An 18,721-nucleotide genomic window follows, 5' to 3' on the forward strand; every position below is an offset into this window, starting at 1 on the left:
GCAGCCCCGGGTGGCCATTCTGTGCCCACGCTGTCGCCACGGCTCCCTCCGCCGCCGCCGGCTGTCCCTTCAGCGGGGGGACGGGTCACGCCGACCTTTCCCCGCCCTCTGCAACCTGGAGGACCGAGGGCCGGCCCCGCCGCGGCCGCTCCCCCGCCCCAGTCGGCGCGATCCGGGCAGGTGAGCGCGAGCCGCCCCGGCCCCGGGGCCGGCCTGGCCACCGCCCCGCCCCCGGGGGCGAGCGGCGGGGCCGGCCGCCACCTGCCGCAGCGCCGCACAGCCGCCTCCCGGCCGCGGAGGGAGGGAGGGAGGGAGGAGCGGCCGCGCTTCCCCGTGGGGAGAAGGAGAGCGCTGCCGGCCGCCCGCAGGTCAGTGCCGCCCGCCCTACCTGTTGCGCCCCGGAGCCGGCGGGCGGAGGGAGGGAGCGGTGCCCCATCGCAGGAGGCGCCGGGAGGTGCGCGGGCTGCCCGCCCCGTCCCGCCCGCGGAGGCAGCGGCCCCCACGGTACCGGGCCTCGGGTCCGCCGCTGGGGCTGAGGGGGGGTGGCGAGCGCAGGTCTCGCGGACCAGCTCCGCCGCTTTATTTACCTTGAAGTCTCCCTGCCGGCCGCGCAGGGGGAGGCGGGGTGGCGCCTCCCGGCCTGTCACCGGGGCACAGCGCGAAAATCCTCCCCCGGTGCCCACCCGCCTGTCCGTGCAGGACCGGTCCCCTCCCTGCCCGGCAGCTCCCGCGGCGAAGGGCAGACCTCCCCCAGAAGCGCCGCCCGCCTCCCCTGTGCCTGGGGAAGCGGGATCCCGGAGCGGTGGAGGGGTCCCGGGAGGCGGCGTGCCCGGCTGCCGGCCCGCCCTCGCTCTCTTTAACCACCCCCGCCACCCCCCGCAGGAGCCGGAGATGGCGGACAGCGCGGCGGCCACCGCCGCCCCCCGCGCCGGCGTGAAGGCCAGCTCGGCGGGGCCCTGGTGGAAGTCGCTGACCAGCAAGAAGAAGCACAAGGAAGCGGCGGCCGCCCCGCCGCCCCCCGCCGCCAGCGAGTCGGCCCCCGCCGCCCCCCCCAGCCCCGGCGGCCGGGAGGAGCAGCCGTCTCCCTTCGGCAGTGGCGAGGCCGCCGGGGCGGGCGGCGGCAACCGCCGGAGCCTCCGCGTCTCCCACTCGGGTCGCTTCAAGGAGAGGAGGAAGGTGCGCACCTCGCTGCTGGCCGACAGCCCCGAGGTCTTCGACGGCGGCGGTGCCCGGGGCCATGACGCCCAAGGGAGCGAGTAGCCCAAGAAGGCTTCGCCCCCGGAGCCGCGGCCCCGTGAGGAGCCGCCACGGGACGGGTGGCCGGAACACCGGCAGGACAGGTGGCCCAGAGCCTGCGGCTGCCCCGCAGCTGGGTCGCTTGGCCCCGTGGGCGACATGGAGGTGCGTGGCATTGGCCACTGACCGGACACTGCAGGGAGCCCAGCACCTCCGCCAGACCAGTGACTCCTCTGCGTTACACGAACACCGCCAAGACCAAACCCTTTGCTGACAGGACGACGCGATTGTCTTAACGAAATAACACCAATAAACACCCCACTCCCTGTACTGTGGTGAGCGGACTCAAAGGTGCTATCCCAGGGCTGGCGCTGGGCTCTCTCTGCCTTCCCACTGGCCCTTGCCGTGAGCCACTGCAGTGACTTCTCAGGCCCGTCACCCAGCTCCTCTCTGCTCTTCAGCCAAGGAGGGGCTTTGCTGCTCTCATCTCACGCGCTGCCTTCTCGAAGGAAGGGGGGAACGAAGTGCTCTCCTCTAATTTTGGGGCCAAGGACCTCCGGCGGTGCCGTACCTGCTCCTGTCCTGCTGTGAAGCCATCCTCCTTCCCCTGCCGGGGGTCAAAAGAGAGGTATGGCGAGGGGCAGGCGCTTGCCCGTGCCCCACATCGTGTCGTATTGAAATATGCAAAAGGCAGGACCATGCTGGTTTTCTCCCTCTTCTCACTGTGTTTCAGAGTCTGGTCTCCCGTAGTTCTGTTACAGGGGGAGGCCGGTTGTTACCTAGAAATTCACGCTGTTTACCCAGGGAACACATGATTTTTGCATAATTGGTGATAACTGGTATAATGAAGTTCTGATGAAGAAATTGTGCGATAAAATGTAAATACTCTCTTTGGGAGAGGAGAGCAGCCCTGGAGAGCACAGGCAGGGTTGTACTCCTAATGTGGAAAAGGGCTTGGCCACCACTGGAAATGTTCTTTACTGTGTCCAAGGCTTGTGAAGCAAGGTTAAAGATTCCCAGGATCTCTTTTGATAGCGAGATAATGCGCTTTAACTTGGGCAGCTGTCTGCTCCATCTATCAGCTCCGGGATTTTTTGGATAAAGTAAACCATAAGCCAGATTTGTACTGGTGTTGTGCCTTACAGAGCAAACTCATCAAAAAACATTCGGTAATTAACACATTTCTTGATAGTAGGGGATGTAGCAACAACTGATTTATTTATTTTAAATGCATTCGCAATATACTTTCTATTGTTAAAATGGTTTTAGACTTTTTCTGACTGTGAGATAAGATACTACATAGCGGCAGGGACTGAAAATTATTTCCTAGCAGTCAAGTATTATGCAGTTACGATTTTGTTTGGTTGTAACTAATGATTTAAGGACAATTAAAAATAAAAAGTGACCTGAAAGGAAACAAGAGCTGAGAGATGAGTTCCAGGTGAAAATACAGATTAAACCAGTCACTGAAATGATACAGTAGATGCCGGGCAAGTGCCCAATGGTTCAATGTGTGTAATAATATATAATGAACTTCAAAAGCTCCTGTGCGATAAACTCGGGCAACCTGGCTGGCTTCAGTACTTACCGGTCCTTCACTCACCTACTCCTTCAGGCTCTGAAACCCAAGGACAAAGAGACTGCAGCATCAAATCTATTTCCATAAAAGCTCTTTTCCACCCAATGTGCAGTCATATGCTTTTTTTTTTATTTCACTTAGTAAAACTACAAGGTACTGGTTTGGGGCTGCCTTTTTATGTTCCTGACTATATGCTGGCCAAGCAATGACCTGGGCGGTTGTGGGGGGAGCTCTTAAACTTTTCTCCTTGGAGATGCTTTTCTTACGTGGAGCCTCTTCCGTCAAGGGGCATCTGAAATCCTTCTGTTGAGAAGAAGCAATTGGAGCAACCCCGGCCTCAGACAAAGGGGTGTGAGAGAGAAGGAGGAAAGTTTAGAAGCTGGGAACGGAGAGACGGATGAAGGAAAACCTTACTTCAGCTACAGTCAGCCCGGGGCAGGGGGAAAGGGGGCAGAAAGGGGTGGCTTTGCTGCCAGGGTTGTCGTACCACCTTTGGAAGGCAACATGTTCGTATTTATTATAGGTAAAAAAAGTTCCGCCTGTATTCATTTATTCTAGGGCCCAAAGAACCTTTTTTGTATGTGCGTGTCCAAAATGGAAGAACAAGTAAGCAGATATTGCTCTGGTGCATTTCTTACTCCTGCGTCTGGTTTAGCGTGAGCTCTGCGAGGGTCAGATCCTCACAACTATCCAGAGGCCTGAGCATGCCAGGCCTCTGGACAGTGTTTTATACATCTCATGCAGATGCTTTTCTGCATTTTTAATCCTTACGCTGTTGTGAAAATACAGTTTCCTCTCTTCTGTACCTCTGAGCTACCTCTTTCTACAGTGAACCTCTATTTACACTTTAGAAATGTCTCAGGTTTATTAGTTGCATGTCCTTACTTCAGCACAAGATACCTACCAGTTTGGGTTTTATTTGAGAAGAAGCTTGGTGTGCTATTCAGATGGCTGCTAAGATCCGATATCAGTGCTGGTTAATGTGTGACTAAATATTAGCTGTGTCTTAATCCTTGTGTACGGTACTTTCAGCTTGGAAATTCAGTTGAAATATAAAGTCAATAAATGCAGATAAAATGACTCGCTCGCAGCCATCCTCCATCTTTATCCTGACCTTGAGCTGTGGGAAGGAGACGTAATTCTATCTTCCTGCTCAGCCAAATCCTTGCTTCAATGAATTTGATAGCAGCCGCTGAAAAACTAGATCCATGAGAAAACGGGCTGCCTGCCTCGTCTCACTTTCCCCGCCCTCCCTGCAAGGGCCGCGCAGAAATATCTCTAGGTTCGTGCTGACTCGTGCACCACAGCCAGGGGGGAGAAGCCCTGTTGGCCATAACCAACTTGTGGGGCAGAAATAGTCCTTTTGTTTGTCACCTGAGCATCAGGTAAAGCTTTAAGTCATCCATGCACATGTAAATAAATTAAGCTGATACAGAAAAAGACCACATTTTATGGAGCACCTGAATTATTTTTTTTTTTAACCCTTGAAGTGGAGAAAATTGGACCTTTCTTTTGTATTGGAGAATAGTTTTCCACTTATAACAATGGTGCATTTCTGTGCTTTGAATTATTAAAAGGCTTGTCGGCATTCTTAATATAGGTATTTCCCTCATCTTTATAAAGACCATGTATCAGGAAGTAGGTTTAGGAAGTGGGGCAGCTGAGAAAGTAGTTGCTGTTTGTTTTTAAAAGCAAGCAGTGACTTACTGACAAAATAAATGGAAATAAGCAGATGAGGTTCCACCTCAGCTATGTCAGTTGTAGTGCAATTTTCTTAATATTATTCCACATACTGCTTAGGATTGCAGTTTTGAGGCAAAAATAAATATTTAGTAAATAGAGTGAACTTTTCAAATGAACTTGCAAAATATATGCCTGCTTATTCCTGCTCTCGCCAAAACTAAAAATAAATCTGTGAGTAGCTGTCTGGTGAATCATTCCCTGCTATTGTAGGCTGGTCAGTCTGGACCTCAACAAAGATTATAGGGAGCACCTGCAGAAAATGATCCTAAATTGGAAACACTGGAATAAATGTCTTGAAAGCCTCAAGAGTTTTAACCTCAGATGCTATGTCAGGGTATGACTTAAACTGAACTGAAAAAATGGAGAGGGGGCCTTTACAGTTTCAGCAGGATGAGGAACCTTCACTGGTTTTGGGGTGTTTTTTTTTAAGTTCTGTTTTCACTGTAGTGCAAGCACTGATAATTTAATATTTGAAATATCAAGCCTCTCGCCCATTAACAAGATAACCTCATACAAGGGCTAAAATCTGAAGGACGGAACTCCCAGCCTTGGCCTGGCCGGTGCAGCTGGATGCTTCACGTTAAAGCCCATATTTAATTTAGCTCATTCAAACATCTGAGAGCTAATTGGAAGAAAACCACGTACAAACTGGAAGTTCGTTTTGCTGCCTTTTGGGATCCTATCTGGTAGGGCAAAAGAAAGAAACCCAAACCTAGTATTTTATAAGATGTCTTTTAAAAGCTGGGGTGAGGGAGAGTTAGTTATAGAATGATACTTGAGACCATATAATTACACCATTTTGAAAAACAAACCTTTCCCCTTCATCACTAATGTATTGTAAATAAGATGGCAGACCTGCTGGCTGTGATTTTTCGTTTCAGAATAAAACAAATGGGATAAAGTTGCTCAATTTTATAGACACCAGAAGTAGTGAACTAGTTTCTCTTTATCTGTTTCATCCTTAATGACACATCTGAAATTCACAAGTAGCTCTAAGAAACAATATTTGGATGTAGTCCTCAACTAAAGCATATTGATTAGCAACTGCAGCTTACGAATTTGATTTGCTGCCCATTTTATCTAGGTAAAGCAATATAACATCAGATAATACGTGTTTGGGGGATAGCAAACAGCTTGCCGTGATAGCTGTAAGGCATGATTTTAAATGAAAAATTTACTCTGGCGAGTAATCCTCATCAGATCGAGATGTCATGTTCCATGTGAGTAAAAATGAGTTAGAATGTTTTTTCGGGGTATTATTAGTTACCAGGCTATCAGTTGCTCTGGGATGTGTGAAGGAGGCTTGATTCTCAGATGCAAGCCTTTACGTGCTATGAATCTTCTGCTGCCTGTTCGCAACGCCTCAGGTCGTTCCCCTGATCCAAAGTTCCTTTTACGCTAAAGAGATAAAAAGCACGATCTTCTGCGTTCCTGAAAATAAGAACCATACCTATGTTATGTCCGTTGAAATGAAAAATTAGAGGTACTGTGTATCCTTGAGCTTTAGTGGCTCACTTCTTTTTTTTGTTTTCACTGCTGACCTCAGTCCATTTTGCTTTCCAGATCTTTGTCTTATCCTCAGCCTGTAAGTGTTTGAGCAGATGAACTGATCTCGCTAGGACTGTTCAGTGACAGGAGAGTGGGCAACACTTCAGTGTCCAAGGGAAAAGGGAAAGTTATAATAGATTCATTTCTTCATGTCCTTCTGGGTGCATTCCCTCTCAATTTTATGAAAAGGAGCAGAACTGAGCCTTGGTCTTGGTTCTGGAAATCCGACTACCTGAGAAACAGAAGGAGCCTCGTAGTCTGCTCGTCCTTGCTTGTGTTTATCTTGGCATGCGCTTTCAGCGACAGAAGTTTCCAAAAATCAGGGTTGGTTTACCTGTCCTGTTTAACATCATTGGGTTCAGGACAAGGCACGTGGTGTAAACTTCAAAGAGAAATCCTGCCAACAGTACTTCCTAGAAATGCTGTAGCTCAGACCTCTGCGAGGAGGAGGAAGAGGAGAAAAGACATGTTTTCTGGCTTCTCTATTTTGGGGTTTTTTTCTTGGCATGCCAATGCTATAGAAACCTCCTTGCTGGACCCTTAAGTAGCTAGAGAAGTAGTAGTTACGAAATGACCAGAGGTACAGAACACACAAGGACACCATTTTGCACTGGCATTCTCTTGAGGAAGAGACAAACCAATGACTACACGTTACACGGGGCCTTGAAAGCTAGTTTAATTCTTCCTGCAAGGCTGGGAAGCTACGGTTTGTTTCTGGCTCAGTTCTCAGCTGGCTAACAGTAGATATGAAAATGCCTCCAGGTAATTAGCTATCGCAGGTGTTAATTAACATCTGCTGAACTGCATGTGAAACGGAAAATGGTGAGAAGGTGAGGAATCACAGAACAGCAAACGTTGCTGACCATGATTGAAAGCAGCTTTCAAAAGCTGAGGCCCCATTTGAAATGATCAGTTGAAGCACTTAAAATATTATCTGTTATTGTTATAGACAGCTATTCTTCCTTAATTCATACATTTTTATTTTTCTGCTATAATAATTTACCATACAGTCACCTTTTAAATTAGTAATTTACCCCATATTACCTCTCTGGCTTTATTTATTGATCTTCTCTTTTTGTACCGGAACAGAAGTTTGGCTGGGCTTGTCTCCTGCAAAACATTTCCACAAAGTCTGAAGATATTCCTATGACCTATGCTTAAACCTAAACTCAAATTAATACCAATACCTTGCAGTTGTGGAGAGCTCTGGAGAAGTGAGCTCACCACTGAAGACTGATTCTTTCATCTTCCTGAAAAAAACCCATGCATCCTCCCTACTTTAAAGAAAGGACATTCAAGCTAAAGGGCTACAGTAAAGCTCGTCAGTAAGTACCTGAGTGGAACGATGCATCTGGTCTGAGACCAGAAATCAGGCTATGCGGAAACTGCCGAAGAAAACTGAGCTGTAGTCAGTGGTAGCAAGAGGTTCAAATGGGCTTTCTAAAGTTTTCGATCCCTGAGAGGAACCTTTGGATACGTGGGAGTTTGAACATCACTTAAACGTAGGGGTCATTGCACAGCCTTCTCCAGGACAGCTACTGATGCTGTGCATTGTAAACTATGGCCGGGACTTTAACGAGAACAGGCAGAAATGGAATTGTAGTTGTATTTGTAGCATTGGCATCACACTTGTACATATTGGAAAACCAATTTAGTTATAACCTACAATGTGTATTTTAAGTGGTGTGGTTGTGTGAGTATGTATCTCCCCTCGTGCAGCTGCAGATTTCCAGTGTGGTTAAATGGGCGCATTGACAAAAGCATTGAGGTGTCTGATTCCACTTGCTTCAATGGTGTCTCAGTACCTTTGTGGATCTAAGCTTCAGCATAACCTCTTAGAAACAATCAAAACTGTGCTAAGATGAGGAAGTTAAAGAGGTACATTTCTGGTTTATTTACCAAGGCAAATAGAGTTAACAATGCAAAAGAACTGCCTAATAACACATGTAATTTTTATCCTGTATTTTCAGCCGTTTGTGCCGAAGCAGTATAGCTCCTTTCTCCCCTCCTCCCTGGTATATTCTTGCTTTCCAGCTGCTATTTGATCTTTTCCAGCCTTGACTTGAAATTATTCCTTACAGAACCTCTCAGCGAGATGGTTTCAGCTCAGCCCCGTGTAGCATTTCGGCAGAGCCATTGTTCCTTTGTCCTCCACCTCTAGATCAGCTTTTTGCGGCTAAACAGCTTCTTTAGAAACCCCAATGAAATCTTCTCTGGCCCTTTTTGTCCCCGTTGAGAACAAGACCAAAGGTTGAAGATAGTTTTAAATCCTGAGGTGTGCGGAGCCCCCCCGACTCCCTCCCCTCCTTTTGGTGTTAGTTACTGCTTTGGCCTTTACCTGTTTCGCTCTGCCAGCCAGGATGGGGCACACCCTCACCCAGCACAATGCAAACCCATTTAATTAAGAGCTATTCAAGCTCTTTTTTTAAATGTTTGCTTCACAAATGCCCGTGTCAAGCAGCAGTCATACGACACCTTTCCAAACCCTGCAATCCAGAGCAGTAACCAGCAATACAATTTTAACTTGCTTTCGGGCCTGAACTGTCACCGCAAAGATCCTCAGCTCGTTCGCAAGGCTGGGGAAAGGCCACTTGCCAAAGCTTTGCTGGTCCTTTCTGGCATTTGCATGCTCTATAAAGGCTTCTAGAAGTGATACCAAGAAGTGTCTGCTCTTTGGGGAGAGGAAAATATGGCAGTAGAAACTGGGCTTCTTGAGATTGGGTACTTATGCATGCGAATGCTCGGTGTGCACTGACAAACGGGGTATTCTCAGGACATGTGTGACACCCAGACTTGGGTATCTGCGTGTAAGATGCCACCTGCCAGTATGTGTGAAGGATTTGCATTTAGGCGTGGACCTGTGCAAATCAGCATAGGCTATTACACGCAGGAAGCATTTTGAAAATGTTGTCCTTCCTGTCTTGCCTGGGGATTGTAGCATTGGCCGGAGCGTCCCTGCACGCCCCGCGTCACTCCTCGGTGGCACTGTACCTGAGAAGGGCTCTGAGTCTACCACACATCCCCTAGAGCACCTCGAGAGAAAACAGGGCTTGCTCAACCAGCAAAATGGAAAGTAAAAGCTACTGCTGGAGGAGTTAATGCCACAGGGATCCTGGAGGAGTTAATGCCACAGGGATCCTGGAGGAGCATGTTTTTAATTACCCTTCTTTGCCAAATCAAAGCTACTTGTGCTTTGGCTTGTGGGAGCTGTGCTGCTGCTGCCTGTTGCTGTGACAGCTCCCCACCTGCTTTCATCTGCCTTTGAGTAGTGCGGTAATACCATTTGGATATGTTTGCCAGGCCTGAGAAGGGGTGTGGTTCATCGAAGGCTTGACTAAAGAACTTGGAGAGAAGCCATTTTTACATGATAAAATAAAGCTGAATTTATGGGGAGGGATCCCTCTGTCTAAGGTCCGTATCTGTTCACAAACACACCCGTGAAATTCTTGCGAATGAGAGTTGCGGGATCTCATCTGAAGATGGAGCTGACTATGGGTGACTGACCTAGGTGCCTGTCCACTCCCGTAGGAAGCGGCGCATGATCTGAAGGACCTTAAGCCTGACACTCATTATCCTTGCTAATGGATCAGATCCAAACATGTAGGTAGCATGCAGACTTTTCACTAAAATAATTGGTTTAAGAGAGGCACATTGACAGTTCTCTTTCGTGCTGATGGCAATCTATCATCACTGTGCCATTTTGATCAGTCTTACTGGTGGGGTTTGCTCTCTCATTAGGCCAGCTAATTGCTCTCTGCTTTGAGCAGCTGCTCTGTTACTCTGCTGTTAATCTTCACTCTGAATCTGCCCCGAGGCTATTAAAAATATGCCTGAGGATGAAGATGCCTTGCCCTATCAAGTAGTTAGAGAAACCTGCCTTTTCAACAGACTGGGAAGATTTGCAGCCTCAGGTGACTCTGCTGACAGAGGTAGGTTTGAGTCCCCTCAGGCATGAGGGAAACACAATTGAAGTGGCCACCTTCCTTAGTAAGAGCTTTAAACGTCAGGCTAGGTATCTCAGTGTGGTTGATGGGGCTCAAAAACTATTAGGCAAATTCTAGTGAGAAAAGTCCGTGGAGAGCTATTAACACAAAGATGGGGTTATAACCCCCCAATGGGAATTTCTCGAACAGAAAGCCTTGATCTGTTGTCAGAAGTGGGAGAGCATAGCAAAGGGATTAGCCCGTGTTCATCCTGTTCAGAATATGAGGAAAGGGAATATATGCTATCAATTACCGTCAGAGGGTACAGGACTAGATGGACGTTTGGTTTGACCTGGTAAAAATCTGCCTCTCTTGTTATGAAAAAATAAGCCCTACGCACTTCTGTGGAAGAAATCGTGCTGGCATTTGAGCTCAAGAGGGGATCCTGGGCTCTGGAGCATGCCTTGATGAAAGCATGTCCCAGAAGAAAGAGAAGACACAAAAATCTCCTGCCTGTTCCCAGGACTTTCACCTGAGCCCAGTTTTGAGGACTCCCAGACTGGAACACAGTCCAAAACCCAAGTCCTCAGTGAACCTTGACTGTGCTAGCAGGCCAAAAGTCATGCATTTTATTTGCGCCAGAGCAAGGACCCTTTACACAAAAGTACGGTAAGGTCTGCGTTTGTCCCTGATGATTTCTCAATGGTTCAGGCCTAGCATGCACCTTTTGCAACTGCTACGACGAGCTATATCTTTGCTATATTTTATCTAAATATGGCTGTGCTTTTGAACACCATGTACCAATTTCTAGGCAGATAATATTTGCTAAATGCTTTTGAATTCGTCTGCATGGGAGCTGCGTGAGCAGAAGGGATGGCTTTCTGCTCCTAGGGGTGAACGAGTACTTGGCAGGAGTTCCTGTGCCTGCACTAGAACATGAAGTATCTTTAAAATGCCTTGTCATATTCAGCATTAAAAAAAAAAACAAACCATGGAAGACAGCTCCAGGCACATGCAGGGTGACATGACACACTGGGTTTTACAGCAGTTAAACTGTCTCATGTTCAAACAATAAAATATTCACAATTACACAGCAATAGACAACGTCCTTCCTACTGTAGGGAGGGGCTGATGCGAAAAGCTTTTCACCCACGTCCTTTGGGACAAACTGGCGTCCTCAGCCTCCTTCCCCACGGAGACACCCAAGTCTGTCAGCTCCAGGAACTTTCCTTTTGCGGTAAATGACAACTTTTACGCTCCTGTACTCTTTCTAGTGACTCTCCAGATTTTAAACTCACCTCCAGGGGAAGTATTTTTTATATCAGTTATGGTGTAACCTTAAGATGATCTAGAGTGCCCTGGTAAGTTTAATCTGCAAGAAGAGTGAGGATTTTACCTGTGCAATTCCAGCTGTGTCAGGCTGACCATTGCATAGTCCCTTGTGTATACGTAAAATTGCTTAACATTGATCATTTCTTGAGATGGCACATAGTAGGTCCTTAAAATTTATTTTCTCCAGCAAGAACCTCAGTCTCATAGAGACTGTCTGTCTTTTTATACCACTGTAATAAGCTCCAGGAAAAAAAAAATCACTAAAAAGACTTCTTTTGTCATAGGTACTTCAGAAAAAAAAAAAAAGAAAAAAAATCCAAGTGTTTTGTTGTTTTTTTTTTAAAGGGAGCTACAAGTTCCTCTGGAGCAGGAGCTATTGCAAGTTGCATGACCAACTTAAGGCAAGGAGGTCAGAGAACCAGCTTCTAGAAACTACTGAGATTTTAACCTATATGAATTGTGTATCCCAGACTCAGCCTATTGCTCACGCAAGTTTTTTCTCACCCTCTGACCAGTTTGAAAATATGGAGTTTACAGGCTTTATTTGTTGGGCGCTGACAATAGCTGCTGTTATTGATTCTGATTCTCTGTCAGGAGTGATCCTGTTTGGAGGACTTAAGCTCTCCATAACACTTAAAGCTTTTGCTCTTTGATGCGTCAGTCTTAACACTCGCTTTGCCCGACGCCGTCCTGAGAGGCATGCTGAAGTTGCAGATTGGTACTTCAAAGGAAAATACAACTATGGGATTGCAAGGTTTTAATTAGGCTTTTAATTACATTCAACATAAATACCCATAAGCTTTATTCATTAGGAACAGGGGTATAAAAGTTAATTTTTGTGTTTGCAGGCCTTCCTCTTGACACCGATGACCTGGCTAAGGACACAACTTTCACAGGTTTTATAATGCTGTCTCCTATCCATAACTAATAACACACCGTAGGAATAGCTTAATTTAGCTTAAATTTAAGAGTACTGTGTAAACTAAATCAGGAGTAATCCGGGCCTATGATTTTATTAGATTCCCTGGAGAGGAGGAGATTTAATCTGCTGTTTTTAACACTTGTGTAAGAGTATGTCTGGGTGCTCAAGGCATTACAGGGGACGCACAGTTCACTCTGCTAAAAGTGGTGAAGGGAGAGCTTTAAGAAATAGCACATAGGCTCCAGCTCAATCTATCAGCCTTGTTTTGTCTTGGGCCCGGAGCAATCTCAGTGGGCACCAAAACAGTTTTTAATCTCTGCTCTGTCGCCTTCCCTAATAACTTCACTCCCATCGCATGGTTGCTGCTGTCCTCTGCCCGGCCGTATGGAGCTGCTAAGGCCTAGGTGAAAGGTCCTTCACTCTCTTGCTCTCCAAATTCTGAATTTTCAGCGTAAGGCTTCTTAATTTCCCATCTCCATATGTGAGAGGCGTTGACTCTCACGTGCCAAGTAGCTCTGCTTATTGCTGGCTTAGAAAACCCGAGAAATGGATGTGTCCCACACTGGCAGCTCCACAGAAAGTGATGGCAAACAGCACAGGACCAATACCTGCTCGACGGTCTGCTTCTGAAAACGTCCCAGAAGGGACCTGGAGGGGGGAGCCAGAAATCTGCAGGGAAAAGTCCTTCTATCCCCTGCCCAGAGCATGAGGAATACGGTTCATTCTTTATGCGCTTGCCATGAGTGCTGCAAATGCTGCCGGCTTTGAGCTGTAAATTGTGCCAGGGCTGGAAGATTGAAGGAGTAGGAAGACCAGCAGCTGAGGAGCAGGACACAATGTGCTCTGTGCTGGTTGCAGATGCAGCAGGGTAACCTGCCAGAAAGGAACAAGACACGATGGTGTGTCTTCAGAAGTGACATCCGTTATAAAAGAGGTTTGGAGGTAAATCCTGATGCATGTTGTATGTTCTTCGATGGGCAAGCAGTCTAATTTGGTACGGTCAGAAGAAACAGGCCAATAACAAACTGGGAGCAGGGTTGACACTTATTCTGTTTTATTGTTATTTGCCTTATGAGCATGACTGAATGCCTAACAACAAATCCTATATTGGCATTTTAAGTAGTAACGTACTAAAGTTTATCCTGATCCATGGCTGGTAGATGAAAGGACATTTAATTTCCCAATTGAGAAAAGCTGTAAAGCACAGAAAAGCTTTCTTCTTGTACTGTTGATATCTGATATTTAGTGGAGCATATCAACAGTTCCTGCTGGCCTCAACCATAGCAGAACAAGTCTGCTTTTATTCTCCAAGTTTTATATGCAGAAAAATCTAGATTTCCTGCTACTTCTGTAAAAGAAATGATTTTTCATATATATGCTGTGAGCTTTATTGTGTTTCTCAGGCTATGGCATCACTATAAGACTATACGGCCAAACGAATGCTCTGAGCGTGCAGCAACCATTGTATATATGATGATATTAATATGATACATATGATTAACATGATACGTATTTGATTGTAGGATCCAGAGCTGTTATGTTTAAGGAAAGACATTTCCTTTTCGTTCTGAGTGTGAAGACAGGCTGTGAAAGTATAAAGGGCATGGGATTAAAAAGTTTTGTCTTCCATTCAGATCTGAACGGAACGATTCCCGTGTTACTCGGGAAATAAAATATTAAATTGGATAAAAGAAACAGTCCTCTCATGAATCAATAATAGCTTAAAAGAAAAAAAAAAAATCCAAAAGGTAATAAACAGTCGATTTTCAGAGTGCAGAAAGTGGCTTGAGGTGAAAAGGCAGCGGAGGGCGAGGTGACAAGACTATTGATTATTCAGAAGAGTCAGAGTTTAAACTACAATCTCAAGATTTGGCAAATAAAATGGCAGATGAAAGTCAAAGTCAGTACAGTAATGGGTCCAGGGCAAACAATCCTTACTATACACGTACAATCGTAAACTCTCCAGGAGTTATTACTATTTGGTAAAGAGACCTTGAAACTTGTGCTGGCTCTTTCAGCAAAAATGCCAGCTCAGTACTCTGTGGTAGTCCAGAAAGGTAAAATAAAATGTTAAGATTTATCGGTAAAGGAACAGAGCAAAACTGAAAAGTGCAAGCTCATGGTTTGACCTGTGTGACTGTTGAAGGCAGTTCTGGTCTTTATTTCAGGGAAAATGTGATAGGGCTAGAAAAGGTATAGAGAAAAGTAAAAAGATGATCGCGGTTTCAGAAAGGTTTTTGTTCAAGATGAGTTTAGACAGATTTGCTTGGAAAAAGCGCAGTAGGGAAAAGACAGCACAGCTATACAAAATCACAAACAGCGAAGAAGAGCAAGCAGGACACCATAATTCTCTCCCTCTACGCAAAAGCTCGAGGAAGCTGGTTTAAAGCAATCGGGAAGTATTCTTCACAATTAGTTAAGCTGTGTAATTCCTTGCCATACGTTTTTGTCAAGACAGAAAGTACAGGTAGGTTGAGAGAAGTGAAATGAATAAATTTGCAGAAGGAAAAAAAAAATCTATCAAAACCTATTAAGTACAAAGACATGGCTTAAACCTCTGTCTCAGGTAGTCCCCATCTAGACTGTTGGGGTCTGTGAGGATATACTGCAGGAAGCATAATTGTGCACACGCTTTATTCTTATACTCTCTCCCTAAACATCTGCTACTGACTGCCGGCACAGCCCAGCTACTGGCCTGGATGGACCTTTGCTCAGATCCAGTATGACTGCACTTGGACACCATAAATCTGATGTTTTGACAGGCAAATATACTAAAATGAAGTTTATGCATCAGATAGTGCTGGAAGATACGCGCTATCTTATGAGAGTCCCATAAAAAGTATACAAGCAATCTATCATTCTCTTGCAACTACATTGCAGGGAGCTATTATAAAATGGCATGATGTGCTCGTTATCTACGGTCTATGAGGCTATCGGTAGTAACTCAGTACTGTTATATTGCCACAGATTATATTATTTTCATAACACAGGTCATGGCAGAATCTTGGCGCCAGAACTTATGATAGTTTGAAAGGTTATTCCTCTGTTAAAGTCAAATGGTTGCTTTGAGATCAAGGTCTTGCTACCAATCAGTCTGGTTTAATAATAAATTAATGTATACCATCTTAAAAATTAGGATGTGCCTAAACTGCAGGCCTGAGATGCATTAGAGTTCGTAGTTTTAGGTCAATCTCTGAAAATAAAACGTAACTTCAAAGAACTAAGAATTTACGAAATATTGCAAACCTGAATGAATTAATATTCTGAACCCATGTGTTAGAGAGGGCTGAGAGAAGGGGTTTTTTTCCCATGACTATAGAGAGATCCAGACTAAACAGTGGTTTATCTTTAATAGAGATCAACTATATTTTCCCATTCATGTAGTACCATTCATTATCTGAGGAGCTCAAAGTGCTTTACAAACATGAATTAGCTAAGGGCTATGAACTAGGCAGGCACCAAGGTAACCTCTTTTTTAGAATGAGAAGACTTCAATGCAGAAAATTCACATGGTTTAAAAAATTTCCTCTAGCAAAAGGCACCAGGAAAGTGAATTTTGTGAAGACAGTTTTCTCTTATATCCCTGTCTCTGCTGTGTTGTATTTTCACATTATTTTCATATGTTGCGCTTCAAACGTAGACCAAATATCTGACAATCTGATATAATGCTGTCTATTGTTGGAAAAGACACCTTTTTGCAGCTGTGGTTGAATTCAACTGCACTTCAGTCTTTACAATCCTATTCCTGTTGGCAAACTCCACTTCTGCCATTGAATTTCCAATGAAGTCGTGACTCACGGCAGTGCCACCTTCTGAAATCTTAAGCACTAGTTCAGAATTCACTCCTTTCTCCAGAATATTCCCTGTGGGTTAAGTTCACATACTTGCAATAGCAAAGCCATTATTCACTGATCAGCTTACATTCCCTTTTTGAAAGGAGCGAGAGAGTACGGCAATTGGGGCAAGCTGGAGACTGGCAAAGCTGGTGGCTGCGGCTGCCCTTTGCTATGAGCTACTGAAAATGGATGTTTGGGTTCACCTAGAGAATCAGTAACTGGAGATGTTTTAGCAAACAGGCTTTGGGGTTGGACACAATGAATCACTCCATTTAAAAAAAAACAAACACAAAAACTACAAAAAAACCCCATGACCAAGCTTTCAGTGGAAGCAGCCTGTGCCCTGGTGAAATGGCTTGCAAATGTAAATAGTGAATGTAAAAGATGGGCGAGGAGGGAAAGCTGGAGGAGAACGCGGAGGTAAGGCTGCTCCTGGTCAGCCAGATAATTTCACTTGCGATCCGCCAAGTGGGTGGGGAAGGTGGGTTCCTCGTAAATGGATGGGATATTTCCAAGGGAAATTAAAAGGCAGATGAAAACAGTTCTGGAACTTAACATTGCCAGGCACGGAGCTGGCAAGGCTGGCTAAAATGCTAAATACTGCTTCTCTTTTGGCAGTTCTGGTTTTCAGGAAAAGCTGAGATCCTCCTTGAAAATTCAGTTCCTTTAAATTACTTTTCAAGTTGAGTACCCAATTCATGAATCACTGCTTCTTGCATCAGCTAGTGATCAGCTCATGTTCGTATATCTGTTTAAATGCCTCGGTGTTTTCTGTGGTATATTTACCACACAGTACCAAGATATGTTTCAGTTTCTTCTATTTCAAATGAAGAACATTTCAATGAAGAAAAGCAACAGAAGAAAAATATCTCTCTGAGTGAGGCGGAAAAAAGTGTGAACCTATCTCTCTTTAAAATCCTTTTCCTTTCATGGTGTGGCTGCTTTGTACTCTCTGCAAGAAAAATGAAACGTGGAAGTACTCATGCAAGTAGGCAAAACATTCAGAAATTAATCACATTATTTTCAGGGAGTTACAGACAGCACCCTTTAGGATTAAAAATCTTTCATAAATAGCAAGTGACCACTTGGCTTAAAACCTTTCATATCATCCTGAGGCCAAGGGGTGCTTCACAATTGAGCTTTACAGAATTCTTACATCATTTTTTGAAATCTTTAATACGCTTTAGACACACAATTTCTGCTGCCTTCTGTGAGAAAAGGAGCATGAAATTTCCGTGGCCCTTCTTGAAGTTTCCTTTCTGGATTCCTAACCCCTCCAGCTGACCTCAGACGAAGCATCCTGCTGATTTTAAGGAACTGAAGGAAGACAGGAAGGATATTCCTTGGTTTATCACATTGGAAATCACCATTCAGAACCACGGGAATATGGCTGCTAGGAAGACCTTTGCTTTAGTATGGAATTTACCAGGAAAGTAGTGCAAGGACTGCATACAAATGAGAGGCTGTGGTAGCAGAACAAGTAGGGCAGCGAGAATTGCTGCAGTCTGGATGAACTGCATCACACAAGTAACTCAATGAAAGTGAAGAATGACAGTAATTTACCAAAGAGTCTATATCCTTAATGAGCATAAGATCCCTATAATTTTACTGACAATGCATTTGATGTACTGTTCTCTAGTTTATTGCAGAAGCAGCAGGAAGTCTTTTTGAAAGCAAAACAACAACAACAACGAAAAAAACTGTAGAAAATTGATGATTATGTCTTATGTGTCCAGGCCTCTGAGTCCTTTTCATCCTGAAGTTGCGTTCTGACCCCTGTGACCAGGAATGTCATGTTGATACTTGGAGCCCCTTAGACACTCTGGCTCATTTTTTACCCACCAACAAGGCCGTTAAACTGTTGCAGAAAAGGCATAGAATCAAGAGTAGCGTGGCCTGGGAAGTTTGTTCTGCACTGATGAGATTGCAATTGCTGCATGAGTCCAGGTTTGAATCCTTCAGGCATTAAGAAAGAGGGACAGTAAATAGCGTCTATAGGAGGTACTTAATATGCATGATCAAAAGCCTCGAAAGCATGATATATGAGGACAGTCTGAAGAAATTAGAGTTTTTTAATCTAGATAGGAAAAGAAAGAGCAGGAAACATAATGGTTTCGAAACACCTATAAAATTGCTGCAAGAAAGAATAATCTGCTTGCTGTGTCCTTGGTAGCTAACACAAGGAGTTAGGTCTCCACTACAAAAAGGGAGCTTAGATTTGACATTAGAAAAGTAAAGCTTGGAAGGCTTGCCTTTGCCGTACACAGCTTTAAGATAAGGGCCTTTCTGAAATATAGCTGACACTGCCTTAGGGCAGGAGGCTGGAGCCAGGGATCTCTTTTGGTTCCTTCCAGCTTTCCAAGCAGTTGGTCGTAAAGGGAGAAATAATGGCCGGCTGTCTCTGTTGGCTGTTTTATGGACACAGGAGGAGCAGTTCCACCGAGGAAAGAAATTTATACTAAGCTGATCTAGCTGAAAACATTAGTTTGGTCGTGGGAAACATGCTGAAGGATTGCAGTCCCTGTATGGACCTAGGATAATTTTGACACCAGCAAAGACCGTCACCGCTTTCACAATACCTGGCATGTACTACGGGAAGGTA

At 45.3% G+C, this 18,721-nt stretch overlaps 1 protein-coding gene across 1 annotated transcript; it reads left to right on the forward strand.

Annotated features, from left to right (window-relative positions):
* The first annotated feature begins 217 nt into the window (after positions 1-217).
* PRR15 (proline rich 15) lies at positions 218-3,232 on the forward strand. The gene is made up of 2 exons (XM_063323906.1): positions 218-368; positions 883-3,232. Exon 2 carries the CDS (start codon positions 892-894, stop codon positions 1,258-1,260), a length of 369 nt encoding a protein of 122 aa, XP_063179976.1. The 5' UTR covers positions 218-368; positions 883-891; the 3' UTR covers positions 1,261-3,232.
* The last annotated feature ends 15,489 nt before the right edge of the window (positions 3,233-18,721 follow it).

The sequence above is a fragment of the Chroicocephalus ridibundus genome, chromosome 2, assembly GCF_963924245.1.
Source record: "Chroicocephalus ridibundus chromosome 2, bChrRid1.1, whole genome shotgun sequence".
NCBI lineage: Eukaryota > Metazoa > Chordata > Aves > Charadriiformes > Laridae > Chroicocephalus > Chroicocephalus ridibundus.

Coding starts and splice junctions, on each gene's coding strand:
- PRR15 (XM_063323906.1), top strand. CDS start 892: ATGGCGGACAGCGCGGCGGCCACCGCCGCCCCCCGCGCCGGCGTGAAG.